General features: G+C 34.4%; 1 protein-coding gene across 3 annotated transcripts in view; it reads left to right on the plus strand.

Moving 5' to 3' along the window:
• The window catches only part of IDE (insulin degrading enzyme), a 53922-nt gene that overhangs the window by 13742 nt on the left and 13990 nt on the right, over positions 1-26190 (plus strand). For 2 of the 3 annotated variants that reach the window (XM_085229401.1, XM_085229399.1), the window contains exons 6-17: positions 2365-2477; positions 2854-3016; positions 3654-3746; positions 4271-4362; positions 4974-5054; positions 7184-7287; positions 13638-13740; positions 14736-14858; positions 16975-17057; positions 20363-20507; positions 23124-23234; positions 24738-24858. In XM_085229401.1, coding sequence (XP_085085527.1) covers positions 2365-2477; positions 2854-3016; positions 3654-3746; positions 4271-4362; positions 4974-5054; positions 7184-7287; positions 13638-13740; positions 14736-14858; positions 16975-17057; positions 20363-20507; positions 23124-23234; positions 24738-24858 — 1332 coding nt within the window. Of the gene's footprint in view, positions 1-2364; positions 2478-2853; positions 3017-3653; positions 3747-4270; positions 4363-4973; positions 5055-7183; positions 7288-13637; positions 13741-14735; positions 14859-16974; positions 17058-20362; positions 20508-21057; positions 21203-23123; positions 23235-24737; positions 24859-26190 lie in introns of all 3 variants that reach the window. The other variant, XM_085229400.1, reaches the window with a different exon arrangement.

Genomic DNA, 26190 nt, shown 5'->3' on the forward strand with positions numbered 1-26190 from the left:
TTGTTAAAGGATAAACCTTATCTAACATTTAGATGAAAAGCCTTTACTTCTCTTTATTTATTTTCCCTAAAAAGAAACATTCCTTTTCTCACTCAGTTGTTTGTTCAAGCATCAGAATCATGCAATTGCTTTCCAGGAGGCTTTATATCCTACAAAATGTTTTGTTGTTTTGTTTTGTTTTCTTCTTTTGAAGTCCTTGAGAATCAGAATTGAAAATTGTTAAGTTCCAGATTCTTTTTGATTTAGTTCTTTTTGATTATGGGGAGCTCTACATATAAAAATCAAGGGGCAGAAAACAAACATTGTTAACACAATTCCATGAATTTTTTTGCTGTAAACACCTTGCTATCAGTGTAGCAGAACTTCTAATTGATAAATAAACAAATAGTTGGAAATGCTCTAACATTAAAAAAAAAAAAAAAAGTTGCTCACTGCAGGTCCTTTGCGATCTCCCTGTTGTGCATTCTGAAGTAGATGGACTTGCAAAGCTGCGTGCAGCCTAGTAATTGTCTGATTTTTTTCCTTCCACTTTGTATATACAATGTGCCTTAGTGAAAAGTGATAAGAGAATCAGAATATCTCTGGCAAATAGTGGTAAATATAACTTTGCTGTTATTTTGTTCTATAATTCATCCCACAAAATAAAATCTAATCAAAAGCAAAATTCATGGAACAATTTCAGTATAGCAGTTCCCCTGTAGACTCTTAAATTCTTACCTTTTCAGTAAGAGTCACCCTAGCAACTGGAAATCTGTCTTAAAGAAAACCATGGCTGTAGCTGGGAAGCTTAAATGATTGTGTTCTTTTCTGCCTGTATTAAGGTGGCATGTTTGTGTTTTGTTGAGTGTTACGTAAACTCGAGTAGGAAAACTTGAATTCAGACTTCTTACATTTTATGTATCTGAATTGCATACTTATTAATTGCTAAGGAAGCTAATCCATTAACCAGAAATGTTACTGTGAAGTTCTTTGGCTGAAGACGAAGAAGTTGTCCTTGCAATGTAATATAAATATTTTTGAGTATTCCCCCTAAGAATTAAGTGCAGTAGTGTGTTCCTATTCATTTATTTATTTTAACTAAGAAGCAAGTGTATAAACTTTGGAGAGGGGGGAAAAAAAGTTGGAGTAGTTCTTTGGGAGTAATAGTTTATTAACTTAGCTTCAGTAGCCAAGTTAAACAGGTTAACAAATTGATAGAAGGCAACTGGTTTTCGTTTTGGTGCAGAAAAATGCACACTTTAGCCTTGACTGGTGTTCTAATGAAGTAAGCTTGGAACTTTTTGCATTTCTTTTTAGTGTTTTTGAGTTGGTTTTAAGCCAGAGAAAGCCTTAATAGTATCTACTGAATCTAATGCCCAGTGCTATCTCATACTGTAGGTGCATTCTTCAATACCTTTTTTTCCCAGTGTGGGGAAAAAAGATAAAATAAAACATGGGTCTTTAACAGAATTATGTGCAGTTCACAGAATCTCTGTGTGAGTGACTACTTTGGTTTGTGCTGGTTGTTGTTGTTGTTTTTCCCTGTGGTATTCTGTCACATTCCCTTGCTTGTGGGAGCAGGCTTGTGTTGGGCAGGAAGATTCCGCTCTGTAAATCTGGCAAGGTGACTGCTTTCTGAGATCTTCTAAGGATTGAGGTTGAAGAATGAGTAATCTTATTCTTACTTTGAGAAGTGCTCCAAAATGCATTGGTTTTAAGCAGGCAGCTATTTTGAGAGTAGAGTTTCATCTGTATCTGTGTAGATGTCTTTAGGTGAATTCATGCACAGTATGTTCTTTCCACAAATGGTCTTTCTACCATTTTTGGAGAGTAGTACAGTCCCAGTCAGCAACTGGAATGGGTGTAAAAGTGGAAATATTTAAACACATCACAGGTTTGTGTAAGAAATTATGGGGCACTGAGCACATATGACCCTGGCTCAGTGTATGTGAAGCACTGGAGGGTAAGCTGAGGATAAAAACCATGAAGTTTTAACAAATCTGCTGAAACATACAGAAAAATTAGCAACTGTAATTCCACGTTCCTTAGGCTTTTCATGGAATTTTTAATTTTTTAATGCTTAACATCTGATTTACTTCTTCTGTTCCACCTTAGATTTGGATTCGTCAGTTTATTTTAAATGTTTATTCCTTTTAACAGGATTTATATGAATCATGGTTGAAGCCTTTAATAAGCATGGTGCTTATAGCATATTATATTTCAGAACTGAAGTGTTACATATTTCCTTTCTGATTTGAATAACCATTATACCATTAGAATAACTTTTCTGTATAATCCATATCTTTCCTATAGAATATTGAAAATCTAAATCGGATAGAAACAGCAGATAATGATTAGGTGTTTTGTAATGTTTCTTTATTATAGAATCCTTGGATGAGCTGACTTCCCTAGTGGTGAAGTTATTTTCAGAAGTGGAGAATAAAAACGTCCCTATTCCAGAATTTCCGGAACATCCTTTCCAAGAAGAACATCTCAGGGTCAGTATAGAGTTGTATCTTTTGGTGGGCTTGTATACTTTAGGTGATACTTCTCATGCTACAGTAGTACATTGTATACTTCGCTACTTTTGTATCAGCATCTCTGTTTCTTTCCTCATATTTTCACCTACCTCTCCAAGAGTGTATTTAGTATAGTTTGTAGTAAAGATGTTTGTTTGGTTGAGAGGTTGGGATATTATTTCTGTGTGTTTGCATAATGAATGGCTCAAATGTCGCCGTGGTTCTTCTATACCTTTACTTTCAACCCAGTGTTGTTGTTACGTACATAAGGGGACATGATATTTGCTACTGAAATGAATAAGTGAGATTGGGTGAATGTCATTTTATGGATTTGCTTTTTAATTTTTATCTTCAGCAACTTTACAAAGTGGTACCTATTAAGGACATCAGAAATCTTTATGTCACATTTCCTATACCAGACCTTCAGAAATACTATAAATCAAATCCTGGCCATTACCTTGGTCATCTGATTGGGCATGAAGGCCCAGGGAGTCTTCTGTCAGAGCTTAAAGCCAAAGGTAAGTAATTTGAATGTAAAGAATTAAAAATTAATCAGTTGTACATATTTTTTTTTTTGAAGACCTACCATGAATGGGTCAATTTTATGTGAAACTTCTTTTTAATTTGAAGTCCCCAGCTATTAGAGTAATTTGAGTTGTAAATCATTTTTATCCACTTCATTCTTGTTTCTGTGGTGGGTAAAAATGAGTAAGTAACAAACACCCTGACTTTGGAAGCTATTATTTCTAGTGCTTTGCTTCATTCAACCCTGCTTAGAGACGTATGGGCTTTGAAATACTGTTTTGTCTCTGTTCTGTCACTGACTTAGAAGCTACTGTCAGCTCTCTTAACGTCTGGAGGAGTAGAAGAGTGTATGTTAATGTTGTTTATTATATTACTTTGTTCCAAACATGAATTACCTGGTGATCAGTTGATGTTGAACTTACTGCATCACAAGATCAGATGGGTCAGATGCTGAACTTACTCTTTTGCTGTAGGTGTTAAGATAGACAAGGGGAAGATGTAAAGTAGTCAAGGTTTTCCAGAAAAAGAAGGAGGGAAAAAAAAAGTATTGTTGCCAAAGCATACAAAGAAAGTGATGTATAAATCTTTACAGGCTTGCTTATGCAATACATTTTCTCTTTGATTTCATAGGATGGGTGTATACTCTTGTTGGAGGACAGAAGGAAGGTGCTAGAGGTTTCATGTTTTTCATTATAAATGTGGACTTGACAGAGGAAGGACTTTGTAAGTGAAGCCACTATGTCTGCATTCCGTGTTAGTCCTGATCTGATGGGCTTGTTTTTGTCTCCAGAGAGACTAATTATATTTATAGCTTGAAAGATTAAACCCAGAATAACCAGTTACTTTAATATATTAAATCCCATCACTGTGTTAACACTCTTCATCTAACGTAAGAAGAGAACTTATTTGAGGGTACAACTGAAATATTTAATTAAGTATTTTAAAGTAAACTACTTTAGAAGAAAAGCTGTTAATACCTTTGTGTGCTACTTATTCATAGTATGTGAATAAAATTTTATAATATAATTTAATTTACACAGCATGTTCAAAGCAGGTCTCAGAATTAGCTTGGGACCTGAACAGTTCATGTCTGTAAACAAGTAACTTTTTCAGGGGGATTGTTCATGTACTCAAATATCTTGATTGTAATGAAAAATACAAACTTTCCTATTTCTTTTCATAATAATTATTTTGTGTGTTTTGTGTAGAATTGAGCCAATTATTAAGCAAGCTTTTTTTCTTTCCAGTGCATGTTGAAGATATTATTTTGCACATGTTTCAATATATTCAAAAACTACGTACAGAAGGACCTCAAGAATGGGTTTTCCAAGAGTGCAAGGTACAGTGAATGCTACTTGAAATAAGCAGTGGTAGCGTTTTTACAATTTATTGGATGATAAATAGAATCAGAACTCTTGGTATGGAAATAGGCTTATTAATTGCATGATGAATAAGTTTTATAATTTTAAAGGTATGTTTTCTGTGACATGACACAAATGGCAAATATTCTGAGAATACATCTTCAATATAAATGTGAAATGCACTTACAGAGCTATGAGTTAACATTGCATTGTGGCATAATGAAAGTTGAGAAAGAAGTAGCTTACCCTGTCTGTAAGTATTTTGCACTGGAACAAGATTGGTTGGATCAAATTTGGGATGTTTTCCCATTATCGAGAGATCTAAATATGTGTGCTATGGGGACAGATGCTTTACTATGAATGCGACATAAAAGCTACTCATTATCTTTTTCAGCACAGAGCTTCTTGGAAATAAGGTTTTATGCTTTATGTTGTGAGACTGTCTGAAATTGCTCATGAGTTTTGTGCAACTCTTGTTTTATGTGCCTGTCTCAGACTGAACACTACTATAAATAATTTTTTAAATAGTCTTTAATTATTCTTAAAATGATTTCACTATACATATTTCAACCCTTACGTCATTTCCTAGGATCTAAATGCTGTGGCATTCAGATTTAAAGATAAAGAACGACCACGAGGTTATACATCAAAGCTTGGAGGAATGTTGCACGTGAGTGATATTTTTGCTTGTTTTTTAAAAATCTTGTATTTTGGATAATATATTAATCATGTAGCAGTATGTTTAACCATGCTCCAAATTAATGCAGGCATTTGCAAAGTTCCTTTGAACTTGAGTTTAGAAAGTTAATATGCCACGTAGCTCTTCCCATTGATACTCAGTGAATCATATTTTCTTCACACTCTACCATTTTATACTTTTGTACCTGGTAGAAATGACATTACAACTGGAGTTGCTATTTGATTTTCTTCAGTGTTTCTTAACACACAGGTACTTTGTCATTCTCTGCCTACCTGACAGCTAAATGTTCTCTAGAGAAATAAAATTTTATTGTAAACCCAAGTACTGTACTAAATGCTTCTATACCTAATAATGTTGAAATGCTGCAGTAACCAGAAGTGTTAAGATAGCATATTAAAAGTGTTTGACTATTTTAACATTATTATGTATTGGTACTGAAAGGATCTTAGAAAATTCACTTCCCTCTTTTTGCACTGAAGTAAGTTGCTTTTGTGTTCAGCAGAACTCATTATACAACTTCTGCAGATTGCAGCCATTCTCCATTGCACATCTAATATCTACATATAAAGACAAACATTTTTTGTTTCCTTGCAGGAATTCCTGTGTATGTTCCTATAGCTTTCATTTGTAATATCTAAAATATTAATTTTTTATTTTAGAATTGTCTTTCTTTTTACTAAAAACATTAAACAGCTGTTAACACTTGGATATTTTAAAAAGCTCTTATTTGGGATGCCATTTCTTGATTTTGCTCTGCTAAATGTATAAAATGTCTTTAAGAAGCGAATTTTTTCTGTCTCTAAAACAGTCTTGCAGTGGTTTGTGTATGTTGGATAATTTCTGATCAATTCCTGATTACTGGCTTGAAAAATCAGGTCAGGAAGTTGTCAGCAGTATTCCAAAGATCAGAGTATCAAATCAGGACAGCATTTTTTATCTTTTGCAATGCTTTGCAGTACAAATGGTAATTTTGATTCTGGTATTAATTGCTGAAGCACAAATTGAAAAACAACTGTTCTGATTCTAATTCTCTCTGCTTTCTTATGAGTTCTACTAAGTTTACGTTATGAAGTAACCAAGCTAGATCTATTGCTTGGTGGTTTCTTATGCTTACAAATACAAAGTGTTTTTCATAACTTGGAGAACCTATGTAAGTTAGCCTAAGGAAATGCAGTGTCGTAAGTTGTTCTATGTTTGTCAAAAGGATTAAAAAACAAAAAACAAAAAAACAAAAAACCCTAAAAGTTCTATGTAAAAAACAGTTGTGCTTGTATAAGGAGTCACTGCTAAACTCTTCGGTCGAATTACATTTCCTGTTTGTCTTATAAGCTTGATGTTTTCCAGATAGTTGTTCACTGGCTCGCTATACTCTTGTTTTTTTTTTTCTTTTTTATGTTCTTAGCTGTATCATTTTTAAGATTTCATTTGAATCTGATTGTTGCATGTAGGTCAATTCAGGTGAGAATATAATGTTCTCAAAATAAAACAGACTTTCTGAAAAGTAATCAGAGAGTGGTTGAGATTAGGAGTGACTGGAGATAATCTTGTCATTTAATTCTAATGCTAGAATTAAAATTGAGTAAATGTGTATTGTATTTTTAGATATTTGCAAGATGTTCTTCTTAAATTATAAAGATTGAGTTCTTAGGGAAAATTCTAAGAAAAAGACCCTTTTTCTGTTTGCTTGCTTCATTATGTTTTGCTTTCCTGAACACTGATTACTTGGTGTTCTTCGATCTTTAAAAATATCCTCCAGGGGTCAGCATTTACCATGTTATTTTTACTTTAGTTCAAAGCAGTATTTAAAGATAGGTGACTTTCTATGTTGAAACATGCAGTATTTCAAGAGAGAAATCTAGTAATATGCATTATGTAAAATTATGCAGATCATATTTTTCCTATACTGTTAATCAGAATATACTCTATCTTGTTTAGTTTCAAGAGAGTGATTTAAAGAGGTCTGTGCATCCTATTCTGAAAGTTTGAAGTTGGTACAGGTTAAAGCTACAGTTTTAATGTCCTTTACATTTTACATTACTGTTCTTTTTTTCATGCTTAGTTTTTAATTCATCTATGTTTGTTTGTTCTCTGTTTTTTAGTATTATCCTATAGAAGAAGTATTGGCTGCTGAATATTTGCTTGAAGAATTCAGGCCTGATTTAATAGAGATGGTATTGGATAAACTGAGACCAGAAAACATTCGGTAAGTTAAATTGCAGTAACTTGTGTTTTAACCCAAGTCTTATAAGGAAGGCAAAGAACTAATGGAAATACAAGTTCTTAGGTGTGTCTCTCGCAGCTCCAGAGTAAATGTCGCTGTAAAAGAGACAGCTGTTCTGTGTGTTAGTGAACCTTCTTTCTGCTCCCCATTGAAAATAGGTTAGTGTCCTGTACTGACAAAACCATCCTTTTGGACTTTTCTATGCAGGATGTCTTCCTCAGACTGAAACTGTTTTTAGGAAGATAATTACTCAGAATAGCTCAACTGTTACTGAGGAAGAAGCTTAGTAAAAGTTAACCTGCATCACTTAAATCCTGGGATATTTTTTAGTATAATGCTGCAATATTTTAAATTTAGATCTATTTCTGGAAATCTGTTAAGAGGATGGCTTTTATCTACTGTGCATGTGTTTCCAGGCTTCGTGCAGACTAATAGAGCTTCTACAAGAAAATCAATTTATGTGGGTAGAAATAGCTACATCTTTAGCTGCTAAAATCTCCCAGGCTTCCCGAATATCCCTTTGATGCGAGTGACCGTGCTGTATGTGCGCTTAAGTATGTTGCAGTACGGATTCCAGGGCTCAGCAGATGGTCAGATCAGGTGTTGAAAGGAAAGGAGGAAGCTTCTCTCTTCTGTGCTTTGGAGGACCTTCTGTAACCACCCAACCAGAGCGAAAAAGGGAGGCTTGATAAAGAACAGACGTGCCTAGTGTGTTTGAATACCTGAACAAGACACAGATGAGAGAAGTGGGTGCACTGGAACACATGCTTTGACAAAAGATGATTTACAAATGGAGGAGGAATCTGGAAGTGCCAGAGGAAAAAAAAAAAAAAAAAAAAAATCGGGCAGACTAACAAAGGGAGTGTTAGCTGAGAGGGAGGAAGGATCTGGCAAATGGTTAACACTGAGAGGAGAAACCTGGGACAATAAAGGTGGCAATGGAAATCATGGGGTAATTTGAGCAGAGCTATTGGTAGGTCTTGAGGACTGTTACCTAATTAAAAGATGAAGAAGAAAGGGTGTCTGCTGAAGAGATGAAGAGGGAGTGGGAACTGGGTGTAGTAGGCGGAGCTGGACTTATGGGAAAAGACTAAAAGAAAAAATATGTCAATACCACTTAGCAGGGGTATTAAAGTGAGAGTCATGAATCATGAAAACATTGCATAGGGGTGTGAGAAAAGGAGACTGAGATGGAACAGCAGCAGAACTAGTGGGACCAAATTTGGAGAAAGTGAACAGAAAAACGTATGCCAATTGTGATACAATCTATGAAAGGCAAACAAACTTGTTAAGCAAATCTTGCTATTTTTTCCCTGCTTTCTGTAAACGTGTGCGTGTGTGTGTGTGTGTATGTGTATATATTACTTTTTTCCCCATATAACTTCTATTTCAATTCTTAAAGAAGAGAGATGCTCTAGAGCTACTTAATAAAATGCCAGTGCCACATGTCTTTGCTTGATCTACCAATGCAGTTGGAAGTTGTGTGATAAATGTAAGGTGAAAAAGGTCTTAATAAGCATCTGAAATGAAATTCTCGTAAATTTCTTTATGCTTCAGCTTGCAATGTATGAAAATCATGTCTCTTGGGATATTTTAAAATATGAAATTAGTTGCTATGGCACTGAGTGCTGTGGAAATAAAATTTCAATGATTCTGCTCATTTAGAGAAGGATCTAAGTATTGGAAAGAGAATGGAGTAAAACAGACAAAATATCAATTGCTTTTCAGTCATCTGTTCTGTAATATATCAATTTATCCACATAACAAATTCATATATGTTTGTGACTTAATGCAATCTAGTTATGAGAAAGGCAGAGAGCATATCGAGGCTCCATGAGCCATAATTATATTAGCTCTTTGGAGCCTGTTTTTTTTTTTGTTTTTGTTTTTTTCTTTCAGTTTAGCTTTGATAAGTTGTTGCAACACGATGTTGCTTATAATTCTGTATGTCAGCATTACAGTACTTGAACACCTGTTAGAATGTTTTAGAAGCTAGACATGTTTAAGAGAAGGTGATTTGTTTGTCTTTTTGAATGTGCTTTATATACAATTTTTGAAGTGATGTATGTAGAAGGACAATGAGGCACACTGTTCATATATAACAAACTCCTGTGTATTCATTTAGTTTATGCTGCAAATTAGTTTATTTTTAAAAAATAGTATATTTGAAATCATTGGATAAACTAGAATAGAATTGAATTATCATCTGTATTTGCAGATGCCACGGGGTTCTGCTGTTTCTAGGAGTATACTGGAAATGATAAAATAAATGGAGCTGCCTGTGTCGGTGACAGCAGTTGCCATAGTAATTAATGCCCTTTAAAGAAGTGCCAATATCTTTGTATGTGGGTGTGCATCTGTGTGTAATGTGTGTGGGATACTACAACTGAAGCCTTAGTACTTGGAGAGGGTGCATTTTGAAGAAGCAAAACTTGAAAGAAAATATCCAGGTTTCCTTTTCTGTTGTATTACATACTTCTATTTTGAATGTATTTTCATGTTCATCCAAATTCCTGAAAATTAGATACCAAGGCTTACTGTAATACAAAGACTGCTTTTACTAAGTAATGGGGAGTATGTAATACATCTACTCTTAAAGCTTAATCAGAATTAACACACATATTTGAATTCCAGTTGTTTTTAGAATTTTTGCTTTGTATAAACCGTCTTGCAGTGGTTAAGTTTTCCTTGGTTTGACACACTGCTTTGTGTCATGGATTTATTATTTGCTTTTCATAATGGTTTTGGAATTTACCTGCATTAAGGACTTTTCTTGGCATATCTATGTTGGGGTAGCTGTGTTTACAGAGACTACTTTGAAAGAAAATAAAGTCTCGATTTTTGATCATGTTATTTTCTTAACAAGTTTAGTTTTTAAAAAGTGTGGAAAGATAACCATACTCACAGATGGTAGCAAGTATCCATATGCTCTTCTGTTTGATTGAGCCATAACAGGAAATTTTTATATTCTCCTCCTGCCCCCACACACTGCTTGATGCATTTAGTAGCTTAATTTCCCCAGGAGAGAAACCTTTTTAAGAACCAAGTATAATTTTTACTTGTTCAAACTGCATTGGGTTTTGCCAGCCATCTGTGAAGATAAGGCACAATCTTAGCTGAAAAAAATAATTTTCCTGTTGTTTCCAAAACGTTTTTTCCTCATCATCTGCAGTATAAATGCTCTTATTAAAAGTTAAGAAGTTAGTGACTCATCTGGTTAAGCAACTAAAGAACTTTTCCTCTGGATTATACATGGTCTCTTTTTCTTTCTTGATATCTGAAGAGCAGCATTAGCAGAATCATGGCGAAAAAAAATAAAATGAATGGCAAAAACGTTGATGGAGAAATTTCTAGGGGACTGAATTTCACAGTGAATGAACAGTTGTTTCAGAACAGTTCCTGATATTCATCCCTGCAGACAAACAAGTTAGAAATATTGTGTAGATGTCAGGGTTGTTTGTTTGCATGGAGTTTGTTGAAATATTTTGAAAATCATAACGTGTTGTGTCCCATCACAAACTATTGTGTTTGTAGAGACACAGCATGTGACTGAGTAACTGTGAACTTCAACAGATTGCATGTTCAAGGAACATAAAGAAGGAAATTGTGTTGTAGATTCAACTGCATTCCTTTTTCATGAGTGGCTCACAATTCTGATTGTACTTGTTTATTATGAACTGCTTATAACATACTTAATCTGAATGTTGCCTATTTTACATTTCTGGTGAACTTCAGCACTATCTTAAACCATGTGATGTTCATTGTTCAACACTTCATCACATCACAGGAATGAAAAGGAGTGATTGGGAACATCAAAGATGCATCATGATACGTTTAAATAACTGCACAGCATTTTATTTCTACGTATGAAGCTTCTTTCTCCCCTTTTTCTGTCCCGCTGTTCCTTGCTGTAGGTGCTTGGTTTAGATTGAGTTACAAGCACATGAAATGCTTTTATGTTTGTTTTATGTGACTATGGGCTTTTTTTTTTTTTTTTTTTTTTTTTGAGGGAGAGTTCAAAATGTAACTATTTATTCTAATGGTGACTCAAGGTATAGGAAGGGCAGGAGGATCCCAAGAAGCAGCACTACTGACAAAGCTTGCTGCTATAATTTCATTTTCTATGCATTGACCAGGTAGAATTATTCTTAGCTCTTCAATGCAGCAACTATACGGGTTCTTATATTGTTACAACATTCCTCCCTCTTACCCTTCTCCAGGATACTGATGATCAAGCAGTAGCATAAAAGACATTTGTGTATTATGACACACCTTTGCCTAGCTGCTCAATGCACATCATTATTGGAATCTTATCAGGATAATCTTTTAGCTTAAGACTTTGTTTGTATTTTAGGATGGGAGAAAAGGCCTGGTAGGTAGCTATGAAATTTTAATGGATGCTATGTTTTTTTTTGTTTTTTTTTTTTTTACAGTCTCTTAGCAACTTCATCTGTACGGGCTGGAGCTTTTGCTCACCAGCTGTCCAAGTTAAAATGCAGAACAGAGAATATTCCTATGGCTCATTTTTATGTAAACACCAATCTCTGTAATGGATTTTGCCTTGTTCACTGAGATGTTGTCTGCTATTCTGCAAGAGTAAATATTCTCTGGAACTAAAGTGCTTAGCTCTTTGCTGAGTGTTTATAAAAAAGAAACAATACCAAGTAAAAGAAAAAATAGATATAACATGCAAACACTTTAGAAACTGTCATAATACGAAGTTGCAATAAAATTGTTAACCGATTCTATTGGTATTTACAATGAGACATGAAATGTATCTTTCTGAGATGAACGTCCAGGTTTGGACATCTCAGCGCTGCTGAAGAAAAGCAGGGGGTGTTCTGTATTTGTATCTGTTCACATACTCATGCTAATCATGTGGCTACCCTGAGGTAATTATCTGTATCACTGAAACATGAGATTTGATTACTGCTGTTTAGTGTGTCTGTTTCAAAATAAGCAGCACAAGTCCTGCTTCCGTTCAGATCTATTGCTAGAGAATGTTTTTAAATCCCATGTCATTCTGAGATGCATTTCTCATTTAAATGCATCTAATGCTAGCTATTGTCTAGTGACTTTTTTATCCCGCTGCCATCTTGCTGCTTGAAATGCAAAGTAGAGGTTAAATTACAGTAATTTGAAAATTTTGCTAATGGAGGGATTTTGAACTTAATACAACAGGATTCTTCAACCTTGTTGGATCATTTAGGCATTTACGTATATGCGTTAGATGAATAAGGAGATAAACATTTACAGCATTAATATTCCATGTATTTAAACTTTTCAGTGTATTGCAAAATTCATCCCAGAGGTATTCTCCAATAGAACATTTATAAAGTTCAGTACTGTAGTTTGAGATATGTCCACATGCCTGTTTGATTTCTGCCTCTCTTTGCCTTACTTGTTAAAAATGCACAACAGAATGTTCCTAGCCTGTGGATACTGTGCTATTGAAGAACACTTGTACTGTATATGTTTTGACACTTTAACATGTGTTTTAGCCATCTGCACAACATTTGACAAACTTTGTTACTGTGCAATCGTGTGGGAGCTAATTGTGTTTACTTCTTTCTGGCCATCTCAGAATTCTGCATATTTCTGTTGAGTACTCTTTCATGGTATTATAGGAAGCTTAACAGAATTCGAGGAGTATATAATTGCTTGATACCTGTTCTGAAGACTATAGAAAAAATACCTGTCTGTTTCCAGTTTTCTTTATTCTGGACTTGTAATCTTACATTTTTTTCCTCTGGGTTTCTAACAGTGTAATCCTGTAGTATTGATTGTGGAATATGTTGACTTCATCTTCATAAACAAACAAAACAGATGTCAATTTAAAATGAGAATGATACAAAATGAAGGAAAATAACAACTTAATTGGAATATGAAAGGGAACTACAATAATGTAATATAAAATCCTGGGTCTGGAATAAAATTTCTATAGTCAAGTGTTTCACTTACCTGAGTTTTGATATAGGTGGTATGAAAAACACCATTAGTCACTTCATTCTTTCTGTAGAAGGTCTCAAGGACTCTTTTCCTTGTTTTCTAGAACAAGAAAATAGCCTAAGAAACAGAAATGGATTACAGCAGTCGTGTATAACTCTAGGTTGTAATGCTTGAAGAAAAAATGGTAAAATTAAATTATGCTGATAGCTATAGTGTGTAGTTCAGTGTATTTATCATCGCTATCTAAATTGCCCTGTAATTGTCCAGGGGCCATTTCCACAAATAAATGCATTCTAATGATGGATCAGAAATAATGCTCTGAATAATTTCTCAGTTTTTCCCAGACACATTCATGCCAATGTGCTTTGTCTTTTTGTTTTTAGCGTTGCAATAGTGTCCAAGTCTTTTGAAGGAAAAACTGATCGAACTGAAGACTGGTATGGAACGCAATACAAGCAAGAAGCAATTTCTGATGAAGTTATTAAGGCACGTTAAAACATTTAATGTATTCCAGTATGTCCAAGTAAAAGACAGTGGTAAATCTTAGTCTAATTTTCCCTTTAGAGGAAGGAAAAAAACCCCCTGAAATCTGCTCTGTATATAGTACAAAAAATATGCAATGAGTCTGTTTAACTGAGGATCTTATGTTGCTCTTTACATTTAAATTTCTTATGTTGAACATACTCATTTTAATGGTCTTAAGACATATAAAGTTTTAATGTGGAGAACGTTACACAGTTTTTCTGTGAAAAGTCCATAATATGCAGTGGCTATTTCCATATTTTAAAACCTTTGTGCTTACATCTCTGGATCTCTATTAAATGTTGATGAACTATTCTGTTAAGAAATAACAGTTGCAAAAACATTTCTATGTAATTGTGTTTCTGAAATTGATCTATACAACTTACAAAATGAGCATGTTAATTGAACTTATAAAAATCAAAGCTCTAGCAATGAAGGTGAGCAAATCCTTATTGAGTCTTGTTATTGATTACTACTTCTTCTAAAAGAGAGGACAAGTACGCTCTAAAGCTATACTGGACCTGCCTAACACGCTTTGAATAAACCCTGCTTGGGAACATGTCACTTCATGTAGGTTGATCATGCTATGTTCTTGATCTAAAGTTTTTCTTTATGCATTTAGTGTGATTTAGTTACTTAGTAGTAGCAGAAAAGGTGAGACACAGGACTCTTCTACTAGAAATTTAAAAAAATATATATTTTTTTCTTTTGTCACCCTCCTGCTGAGCTTTTCATCTTATTGATAGCCTACCTGGTTCCCCAGATTTTTGTTTTTTCCTGTTATCTTGCTAGGATTTGCACACAAGCTAGTGGAATGTATTCCTCAGTCTTCTGTTATAGCAGAAAAGCAATAAGTGTATGTAATATATGTGTGCATACATATAGTATATATGTATGTTTTATATATGTTATTTAAGCAGAAATTCTTCTTAGCCTCATCATTCTTACTATTTGTCTAGAAATGGCAAAATGCTGACTTGAATGGAAAATTCAAGCTTCCAATGAAGAATGAGTTCATTCCTACTAACTTTGAGATTTTACCATTGGAAAAAGATGCAACTCAGTACCCTGCCCTTGTCAAGGTAAGGTATCTGTACCTTTTCTGTTTGCTTGCTAACCTTCGGGGAAGTTAGCAGTGAAGTTTGCAGTGTGTTTTTAAAATAGAGATCATATCATATTCCAGAACATAATTTAAAAAATAGAAAACTTCTAGTTATTGCTAGACAGTAGAAAGTCCTTTCATACTAAACTTTGATTACGGCTACTTGGATTCCTATGAAAATGAATCTTCAAACAACTTAAACTCTTTTGTCCTTTTGAAAGTGTTAAAAGTTAACAGAAATAGTATTGAAACTGTTTATCCAGCAAAAGGTTGACTGCCCATCTTGCATTTTTTGAGCAGTGTTCAGTAAATTGAGGGTGCAGACAAAGCTATCGGTTTGTAACTGTGCATGAGGAAAGCTTGGAATTGCACGGAAAGAGACAGAAAGATGTAAACATAAACGAATATCACTCCCCAGTCTCCTGGAAGCATCATTTAATAATCTCAATTTGTCTAGCAAATCTCAGTATTTGAAAAATTAAGAACTACTTCAAACTTCAAGATACTGGCATGTACTTGTCTTTGCTAATAATGCTCATCTCTGCTCTGGGCTTAGTTGGAGGATAAATAGGAAAAGCCTCTTCAGTTATATGTCGTGCTTCAGCTTGAATACTAAATTAATTCAGAAACACTTTTATTCACATTAGATTAATATAAGTCTACTTTAGTGCAAAGACATCCTTCAGGAAAACGTATTTGTTCTGCACAGGGCACTTTAGACATATACTTGAAGCACTATTATTAACAGAGGAGGACTTTGAGTTTATGTTAATGTTCTTCCTGAACTGAAACCCTAAACCTCAGCAGGGACAAATTCTACAGCTCTAGTAAGTAGCACTAATTGGTTTGCTACAGAAACTTGATGGTCCTTCATTGTCTCTGTAGCACCTAGGCAATTGATTTGCACAAAGTTTTGCTTTCATTACCTCAGAAATTTATTTGCTATTGGTTTTTCCTTTGCCTTTAAAATACTTTTTGAGGAGGAGTGTTTTTAACCTTCTGTACTTGATAAAATAGCTATCTCGTATATTTTGCCTACATCTCTTTTATTTTGTCACCAGCTGTATGTCTGTGCTGTTTTCCTTCTGTGGGCCCTGGCATTTGTCTGATCCCATGGCAAATCATTACAAGAACTGGATCAGCAGAGATACGCTATTGCATCAAGTCTCCAGCGCTGTAGTCAGTTTATGCAATATGTGTCCTAAATTGTGTAATAGAGTAATAGTCATTTAATAGAAAAAATATTTGTCAGAGAGATAAGCTGTAAGCTTGCTGCTTAGTATGAGTAGAATATTATGTGCTGTGCTAAAAGGTACAGGGCTTAGTTCTTTGAAGTAGAAAGGAGAAGGGAAATACGATTGGCAGATCTCTGAGAAGCAAAGAACATCTGCTCAAAAATATGAGGAAGAGAAATATCTTTATACTTAAAAAAAAAAAAAATTCTCACGTGTGGCAGTAATAGAAAAGATGTTAGGGAGATGAAGTTAGAACAGACAATGTATTTATTTCATAATGTTTGTGGGAGAAAAAAGGAATAGGGGAGGTGGTTCTGATTCTTTTTTTCTGCTGGGAGATTTCTCTAAATGTTTTTGGTGATAGATCTTCTAATTTCCATCTAGTTTAACTACTCTTTAAAACACATTGCTTTTTTTTATTACCATTGCTACTTTAAAGCAATGTGTTGTGAATTAATCACTTTTACTAAGAGCATAGATAAATATACAGTTATACCCTTTGTATAAAACATGCATCAATGTGCTGCTATAATCTCCATGGGGTTGTCTCCATGATGGCACATCTTAATGTCTGCAGCAGCAGACAGTTAGTTATGTTTGAGCATTCCTGCTCTGCAGCAATTGTTCCCAGGATGACCATAAGCTTGCTTACAATGTTACAGCTGTGTAACTGCATGTGGAGGTGCTTTATGGTTAAGAAGATAGCCTTAATAAGAAGTGATGGGTGTATATGCCAACTGACATAGAAAAAATCTGAATCTAAGGAGACAACACTAACATTTGAAGTAATTGACTTTTTAAAAAATTGTTACATGTATTACAGTTAGAATTTAGGTGACTTAACCTCTTCTCTTGACACAGGACACTGCTATGAGCAAACTGTGGTTCAAGCAAGATGACAAATTTTTTTTGCCAAAGGCTTGTCTCAACTTTGAGTTTTTCAGGTATGCATTGTTAAATAATTAACAAAAATTTATCTCAGAAAATATCTTGTTTGTTGTGAATCTGCATTTCTTTGTTTAAAAACTCTTCCATTTACTGTGGCTTTAAAGTGGTTGTCCTTACCTGGTGTATTGTGCAGTGAGAGTGAGACAGCAGGAAGGCTCATGGAAAGAAATTTTGTTTGCTATACCTAAAAATGTATCTGCTAGTAACACCTGCATGGAGTTTTGCAGTACAACTTTTTAAGAATGGGTGTGGTTGTTTTTTTTGCACTGATGACTAAATGAGAAATGTTCAAAGATAATTTTCTTTCTAAAATGCTATTCTGATATTTTTATTAATATTCAAATTTTGTTTCCACTCGCATAGTACTGTCCAGTGTAAAGTTTGTAATTGTTGGATTTGGTTTAATTCCCATCAATAACTATTTGTTTGGATAAACACCTCTGCATTATCAATGAACGCGTGATTCTTACTTCAGTATGCATGATCGAGTGCTGTAATGTTAATTCTGGTCTTGCATTACTTTTTTTTTTAAATTAACATGAGAACAACATAACTTCTCAGTGCTCTGGATTGTTGGGAGTAATAATTTCTAACTTTTGAATTTAATGTGCAAGTTCACTGCTGTCCTCAGAGTACAGTAATTTCTGTGTTGGATTTTAGAAAGTGAAAATAATTTCAGGATGTCTTCCTTTGGCCAGGTTACTGATGCCGCTGGAGCTGCTGTTACATGGGCTCTGATAGATTCTCACAAATGAGCTGTTGAGTCCTTGTTCTGAGTGATGCCAGTTTTTTTTTTTTTTTTCCCCTTACATGACCTTGGTAGAATTTTATACTGAGGGATTTTTCAGAGTGTCAGAACTAGTGCTAGGAAAAATGGGTTGTGTGGCATTGGTTGAGGCATTTCCTCTTTCATTTTACTTTAGAAACTACAGCACAAACATTTTGATTGTTTTGACTTTGATATGTCAGGATATGGAAGAACAAAATGGTGTCTGCTTGTATCTTATTCAGGGAACAACAAATACAATATTTTGCCACTTGTGTTCACACTGAGTGGATTTCCACTGGACTGTGTGTGGCCAAAATCCCAAATAGGATTTTATTGAGGCTGAGTTTGTATATATTTTAACAAACTTCAAATGAGCTGCGAAGGATTCAATTTCTAAAGCAATTTTTGGCAGATTAAAAGATAGTAACAAATTTTATGTAGAGCATGCAAGGGTATAAGTATGTGCACATATGCACAGTATGGTGACAGCTTTTCCCGGTTAGACTTGTATTTTTGTCTCACACCACAAACTGCTTCAGTAGGGGAGCAAAAATGAGAGAGATTTCTACTGCCTGTCAGCCCTGATCATCACAGATCGTTGGAAAAATTCCTGACTCAGATGTTCCAGCAATAACTGCTGTGTAGATTTTTTTAAAGATGAAGTTGATGAGGGTGACTGCTCCATCAAATGTATAACTCCATTAGGGACTGTCTGAATATATGAATCTCTTGAAGTTGCCAAGTTTGAAAACTGAAAATCCTAAGGTAGGGGCACAGTGCAAGGCTTGTATTAGAGAAACAAAACAGTGAAGTCCTCTGACATGGGAATTACTGTCCGGCTTAAAAGGCGAATAAAAAGCTTTTGCTTTCATATGAATTATGACTTGAGAACTCAACAAGTACCCCTTTTTACAAAGATGCAAAACAATGTTATGTGCAATTACTGTGAAAATCTTCTAAAGGTTATAACCCCTGCACATAGTTTCTCATGTTTTAGAGAGATGGATGTTAAAATACAATGCTAATTATATTTGACCTATTTAAGCATATGGTCTATCTTCCAGTTTAAAAAACATTTTAAATAATGTGAGTGCCTTTGATTTAAAAACAATAGCTCATAAGATGACCTTCTATAAACGCTTCATTGTTGACGCTGGTTTTGACACGTGCAGCTTGCTGAAACAAGAAAAAGATTTAAGATTTTTTTCAATCTATGATTGTGGTTTTTTCTTCCTCAAGTCCAGTTAAAAAAAAAAAAAAAAAGTAGACTAAGAATAAGCATTTATTTACAAAGTTATGGGTAATAAAAAACAACTACCAGAACAGTGTTGTTATAATTGCTTTCTGTTATTTTTCACTGAACAACTATTTAGTAGCCTTCATTATTTTTGAAATTCCCTGTTGGCCATGGCCAGCTAATAGAAAAGAATGTAATGAGTTCGTAGGGGGATATAAGATAGGACTGTCCTTCATCTTGCTTTGAAATCAGTCTTAATTAAAAAAATCTGTATTAATTGGATTTGCGTTCACTGGGCATAAAAAAAAATTGCCCAGTTTGGAGAACTTATTTTAGGGAGAAAGCAAATAGCAGAGTCCTGTTCTTTTGGTGACGTTTACTTCAGTTATTGAATAACTAACACAGTATTAGTGAAACAGCGTAGCCTGCATCTTAAAGTTATCAGCAGGTACAGTGCTGGTGATGTGATCTGTCCTTGCTTTATTTTGTTGTTGATACTGTTGATAGCAATTGGTCTTTGATACTGCAGGTTATTTTTGGGAACTTGGTAATGAATTTACATGTACTTAAGAAGCTTTAGGAACAAATACCCAACAAATAAGTTGTATTGACTTTGCTAATCTTTAAACAACTCAGGTATTTAACAAACATCAGTATTGTTGAAATATGGCTTGAGTCTTTGAGTTGCATTTCTTTTTGAGAACTTTGTGACAGTAGTGTATGTGATCAGATTCCGCTGAGTCAAAAGTACAGTTTGTATGGCTGTTGGTATTAACAAGGTATCGCAAACAATTACTGTGATGTAAAAGTGGGTATGCAAAACTTCTTTCCTAATTGAGGTTCGCATGTACTGTGAATTGCTAATGTCTTAATTTCTGTAATAACTAGTTTATTTTCTGATTAAAATGTTAATATTAAAAGCATTAATCAAATTAATGTTCAGTATGTAGGTTTTCATTTTGATCTGTTAAATAATTAATTCAGGTTGTGTTTATTTTACCCATGGTGAGTTCTGACATGCAGCAAAATAAATATAACATATCTTGATTTATCAGCACAAGTAAAGGAATATTTCTGGAGTCTTTAAGGTATTTAGCATCACTGAGACCATAAATGATCTAAGTAGTTATTTTCAGGCATATACATATTTGGCTTCAAAATAGGAAACCTTCATGACGGGATCCCTCAGCATATTTGCAGTAAATATTGCTTCCTTCAGATCAAATTTAAAAAGGCCAAAAGAAAATGAGAAGTAATTTTAAACTGCATGTTTTACTTTCAACACTTTCTTCCAGCCCATTTGCTTACGTGGATCCCTTGCATTGTAACATGGCCTATTTATACCTTGAACTACTCAAAGACTCCCTCAACGAGTATGCATATGCAGCAGAACTAGCTGGCTTGAACTATGATCTCCAAAATACCATCTATGGGATGTATGTAAGTACCCATATCAAGGAAGAGATTAGAGACTTAAAACTACTTCCACTCATCAACATTTTTATATTGATTTGGTGGAAGAACTTTTATTTAAAAAACAGCTTTTTCCATTGTGGGTCTAAGGCTGTTACTCCTTTTGATCTTAATTATTAACCATCCTTTCTTTGATTTGAATTTTAAGTTGAATTTTGTTCAAAGTCTACAACAATCTTTCCATTCATATTAAGCAAATTTTCTTCTTTTTCTTTTGTCATTCATGAAATGCATTAGTTGTAAGATTTCTTCCTCCATCTAAAAGAAAGAAAAAAGCAACCTAATGCAAGCTTATATTTTTATTTCAGTTTGCCAGATATCTCTTAAAAACTTTCTGACTGATGGGGTAGAAGACCCCCTTTTCATGCTATTATATAAATTACATACTTCAGCTTTCCTTTTCAAGAACTACTGGTCATGAGGCTGCATATACATACTCTTCAGTCATGTTTCTTCATCCATTACTTTGTCACTGCTTGAGGTATCAAAGCATTTCTTTTGTTTTTCTTTTTGTTAGTCGCTACATTTATGCTGATCCTCTCCATTGCAACATGACATACCTGTTTATCAGGTTGTTGAAGGATGATTTAAAAGAGTATACATATGCAGCACGCCTCTCAGGTTTGGTCTATGGCATTGCATCAGGAATGAATGCAATACTTGTAAGTAAGAAAGAAACATAGGAGGAAATGAAACAGCTTGTGAACCATTGAGCTTGGAGAAAACATTTGACTTCTGCGTTTCTAAATGAGATGGTTAATGTTTTTTTCCCTGGCGTATATATCATGAATTAAAGGCAGAGCAAAACAATGCATTTTAATCAGTCTGAGTGACCTCTTTGAGATTGCAGTGTCTTGTGAACACGTGTGTGGTGCAGCTGTTGCATTCTGGTTCACATTTTTACTTGCTTGCATGGTAATCTTGAGAATACTATTGCTAGTTTCTACATGAAAAGATTAAAGTTTCTGAATGAGTCTTAGCTCTACCAATTTTGTCATAGTCATCTAATTCTGCTGTAGTGAGCTGTGGAAATGGATGGTGCATGTGCTCGTTAGAATTCAGTGCTGGACATTTTTGGCTTTTCTTTAGAGCGCATTTTATTACATGTTTTATAACATATTTTCAAGTGCTGACTATATTTACTTCAGAAATAATGATGATATGAGATGTGGTTATTTCTTATTTATCTTCACCTCTGAGATTTATGGAAGGAGGTTTAAATAGTCTTCCTTGAAGTTCTATTAAATGCTTTTGTTGACCATCATTATATAACAAGATTTATGTTAAAATTTCCTGTATTATTTTCAAAATCTCTTTGTAAGAGAGTATATTGTTCTTGTATTTTCTGTATGAAAAAAGTACTGTGATTTTTATCCCTGCAGTTTCTTTTTTTAGCCAACACAAATCTAATATCTCATTTTCTGGTAGCATTCACTTAAACTTCAAACACGATTACCTGTTCTCAGTCTCAAAGCTTGCTGGTGCTTCACGGTCAGAGGGGGAGGTTAATCTTTCTTCGTTTTTAGTCGCAGTTTGGAATTGTAGTTATTTTAAATATGAGATTTATTTATTTATTTAGGACAGGGACTTTTCATTCCTGTTCTATAAAGACTATATTTTAAAATACTAAAATCAGTTCCTCTGTTTTGATATCAGGGAATTTCCAATATTATTTTCTATATCATGAGAGATCTTTGTATTCAGTATGTATATCTGTACTGTGTTGATAACTTTAAGCAAGGTTATATGCTACTAAGAATAATCACCTACATTTTTATAAAACAGAGTTCTCATGCTAATTTAGGATGTCAACCTTTTGCCATAAATCCATTTATGATAGCTTTTTCTTCAAACTCAGTGTTTACACGTGTTTCTGTAACTGCAGAAGAAAAGCTTTTTCCTAGTGAAAAGCAGGAATTGACCTGCATGTTGTTTGGTTTTACCCTAATAATGATACTGTACTAATCTAATTAAACTTCCTTTCCTACATACCAAATTTTGAAGCTTTTTTTAACCTAAAAGGTCTTCTAAAGCCCTTTTCACTGGGCAAAACTTTCTATGCGTTGATGGGATCATACAGCAATTTTTGTTTTATTTTTGTTTTTTAATGACCTAACTTTGTGTATGCTTTGCAGAAAATTTGTATGATCAGATCTATAGCTCAGCACCATTGTTCACTATAAATTGCATAGCTCTTGTCAGTACTTCCTTTCTAGGGCTTCTGCTTACTTCCATTTACGTAAAATGTCTTGTTGCACAAAAATAACGTGAAACAGGATTAAACATAGACTGGGGACAATTTCAGAAGGCTGTGAATCTAATTTCATTACTGGCATGCAAAACCTGGAGTAAAACCACTTCAGTACTCTGAGCTTGTTTACGAACTGAACTCAGTACTTACGTGAAGTATCTTTATTCTGAGAACAACTTGGTTACATCATCTAGTTTTACATGGATACTCTGCATTCATAACTCTTGGACAAATATACAAGAATTTATTGTTCATTGAGTCATTTGAGATTTGGTAGTTATTTTCTTTTTTTATGTTATGCATTTAAAGCTAATTATGCACTTTTTTCATAGCTTTCTGTGAAAGGTTATAATGACAAGCAACATATCTTGCTCAAGAAGATCATTGAGAAAATGGCTACTTTTGAGATTGATGAAAAAAGATTTGAAATTATCAAGGAAGCGGTAAGCTACATGGAAAAATTCACACCTTAGAATAATTTAACATTTGACTTGAAGTGTAATCTTGAGGACTAATTATCCATCTAGATAAAGTTAAATCCAGTCTCACTAGGACTCTAGAAGCATTTCTCGTTTGTTTTTTTTGTTTGTTTTGTTTTTTTTTTAATATTTGTGAGTTTTCCATTGTATCTGTATTACATTCTTAGGTTAAAATAGCCCGTGAATCTACTTTCAGTCAGTCTTTCTTGCAGTTGACTAAGAGATTGCAGCTTGCTTTGATGAGAGTAGAATTCAGGAAGGAGAAAAAAAAAAAAAAATCATGTATATTGTTTTACAATTTAGAAAATCTTCAATGCAATCTAGACATAGCATGAAGGGGGAAGGGAGGTGTGGAGATCTGCAATGTTTCTTCTCCCCAGAGGTGAAGAGGAGCTCTGCTCCTGGCCCAAGACCATTCAGTGCAGAAATAATCAGTTGTTTAAATATATGTTGTCTTCTGGAAACTGAATTTCCAAAATTGAATGACTGATCTCTATATATGGAATATAAATTAGGAGGTTGTAACTGGGTGTGACAAATGTAAAGCTAAAACAAGTCCACGCCCAACAACAACAACAAAACAAAAAAGCCAAACCCACGGGTCTGTGAATGATCTGCTTGGGGTGGTTTTCTTTTAGTTCTAGACGTTTCTGTATTTATGGTTCATTTAAGCTTTGTGTCTGTATTTACGCATGTTTTGTAGATTTCATTGCACAGACAATTTGTATAGAATAAGGACAGACTAGAGAGGTACCAGCTTTCTTCTGTTTGGAACAGAAAGGGATGCATCCTCAGCAACTTAACAGTTGCTCTTTCTCACCCATGTGAGCTGAAACGAACTTTTCTCCTGTAATGGATGCAATATGCTAATTAGCATCTCTGTAGAACCAGATTTCAGCTTGCTGAAATTATTAGTTTCTGCTTTCAATTCTTCTCCAGGAGAAAAAAGGTTTTTTGTTTTGCAAAGGTGCAACTGGACTGGGAAAGTTTCTTTGTGGCGGGCTCATTGATTATTCTCTTGTATTTTATCCAAGCTAAGAGTGCAAAGAATTTTCCAGATGAATCTGCATTTTCCCTAGGCTGAAATGGTTAGAAAGAAATGTTGTTTGTTTGGTTGTTTTTTTTTCCCACTGGACAATTATCATAGAATGTGTATTTCCTACCTACATCAACTTCATCTTAGTGTTTGTTTAGGATTAGAATACAACAATTTATCTTCCAGCCATTAATTTTATGGAGAAATTTGGTTTCATTCTAGTATAAGCAATGTTTATAATAACTTAGAATAACTTACCTTATTACTAAAATGACTTAAACCATTTTTAAAACTGTGCTAACAGGCAAAAGACAGTTGTTGACATTCAAAATGTACTTATTTGATGATAGACAAAGTTGAAAGGACAGAATTAATATTTCACATGTAGGAATAGAGATCCGTAATTTGAACTTAAAATTGTTTTGTTTCAGTACATGAGATCACTTAACAACTTCAGGGCTGAACAGCCTCACCAGCATGCAATGTATTATCTGCGACTCCTGATGACAGAAGTTGCTTGGACCAAAGATGAATTAAAAGAAGCTCTTGATGGTAACGCTCTGCCAATTCTAAAGTTTGTTTTTGTTTGTTTAATTTTTTTTTTTCTTATGGAAGATGCCCTCCAATTTCTGGAAAGTTGAATAGGTCATCCAAACGACCGTACAAAGCTATGGACTCAGTCTGATCTGACTCTGCCATTAATCTGATGCAGCTTCTTGCCAGTGCTAAGGTAGCCCACTTTGTGGATATGAGCCTGAGTGTGGCGTAGCCAGCACTGAATTCATTTGGACTCCAGCTGACACGTTGCAGATACATTGGAATGTATTAGCTGTGCTGTACTTCCCAACACACATTTCCATTTTTGTAGAAAATAATTAAAAAAAAAAAAAAAAAAGTTAAGAATAAAGAAGGCTGTGGTTGTTAACAAAAAGCAAGTGCCCCCATTTGGGGAGAAGAAGAAGAAATTACAACTTGAAAGATGTAATTGATTCAGATGTGATGATGTGATTCAGAATTCACATTCTTACTTATTGGGCTGGCACATACCATACTGTCTGAAGTTCTGATGCTTAACATTACTTCATTAGATGCCTGAATTCAGCTGCACAGAGGTGCAGGAGTTTTTCCACAGGATTGCTCCAAGATAGAAATGCAGATGTTTAGCTGGTCTCTTGAATGATTGCAGGCACATTAGAGATTGTGAAGTCCATGTGAAAGCTAATGCCAATTTTCATGGCAGTGAGTTCAGCTTAATGACTGTTGAATTTCAAAGCCAAACAGATGTTGTGTTCCTTTTCTAAGTCATCTTTATGAAATTACTTTTACTCTATTCAGCATAAGAATGTTTAAAAAGAATGCTGGACTGGAATCCTGTCTGCTTAGCAATGCAGGAAATCTGCTTGAAATACAGGGAATTCATGTCTGATTTTATTTTCCTCGCATCCTCTCTCCTTCAAAGCAAGTCATCTTTTTTTGTCTATAGAACTGCTTATTAATAGTGCAAGTTAAGATTAGGATTATGCAGCAATAAAAGGACCATGTGCTTTTCCAAAGGTTTTGTAATGCACATTTAAGATAAAAAGAAGTAGGGGTTCATGTAGAGTCAGGGAATTAACAATGTATTTGTAAACTTCAGGAAGAACATCTCATCCACTCATCCTCTCCCATTCCATTGATTCTGTATGTTGTATTTTGATTTATATATCAAAACTGCTTTACAAAGGTAAGCTAACATAGAATGCACGTGTGCGTGTACTTTGGGATATATTGCAAAAAATATTTTTGTTGTGTATTGTTTATTACAGGGATAGCATCAAAACACTATTTCAGCTGATTTTTTTTTAGTTGAGATGGTAAATGTACGGTGTGTTTCTCAAGCATTAC

The sequence above is a fragment of the Meleagris gallopavo genome, chromosome 8 (genome assembly GCF_905368555.1).
Source record: "Meleagris gallopavo chromosome 8, MGAL_WU_HG_1.1, whole genome shotgun sequence".
NCBI classification, from domain to species: domain Eukaryota; kingdom Metazoa; phylum Chordata; class Aves; order Galliformes; family Phasianidae; genus Meleagris; species Meleagris gallopavo.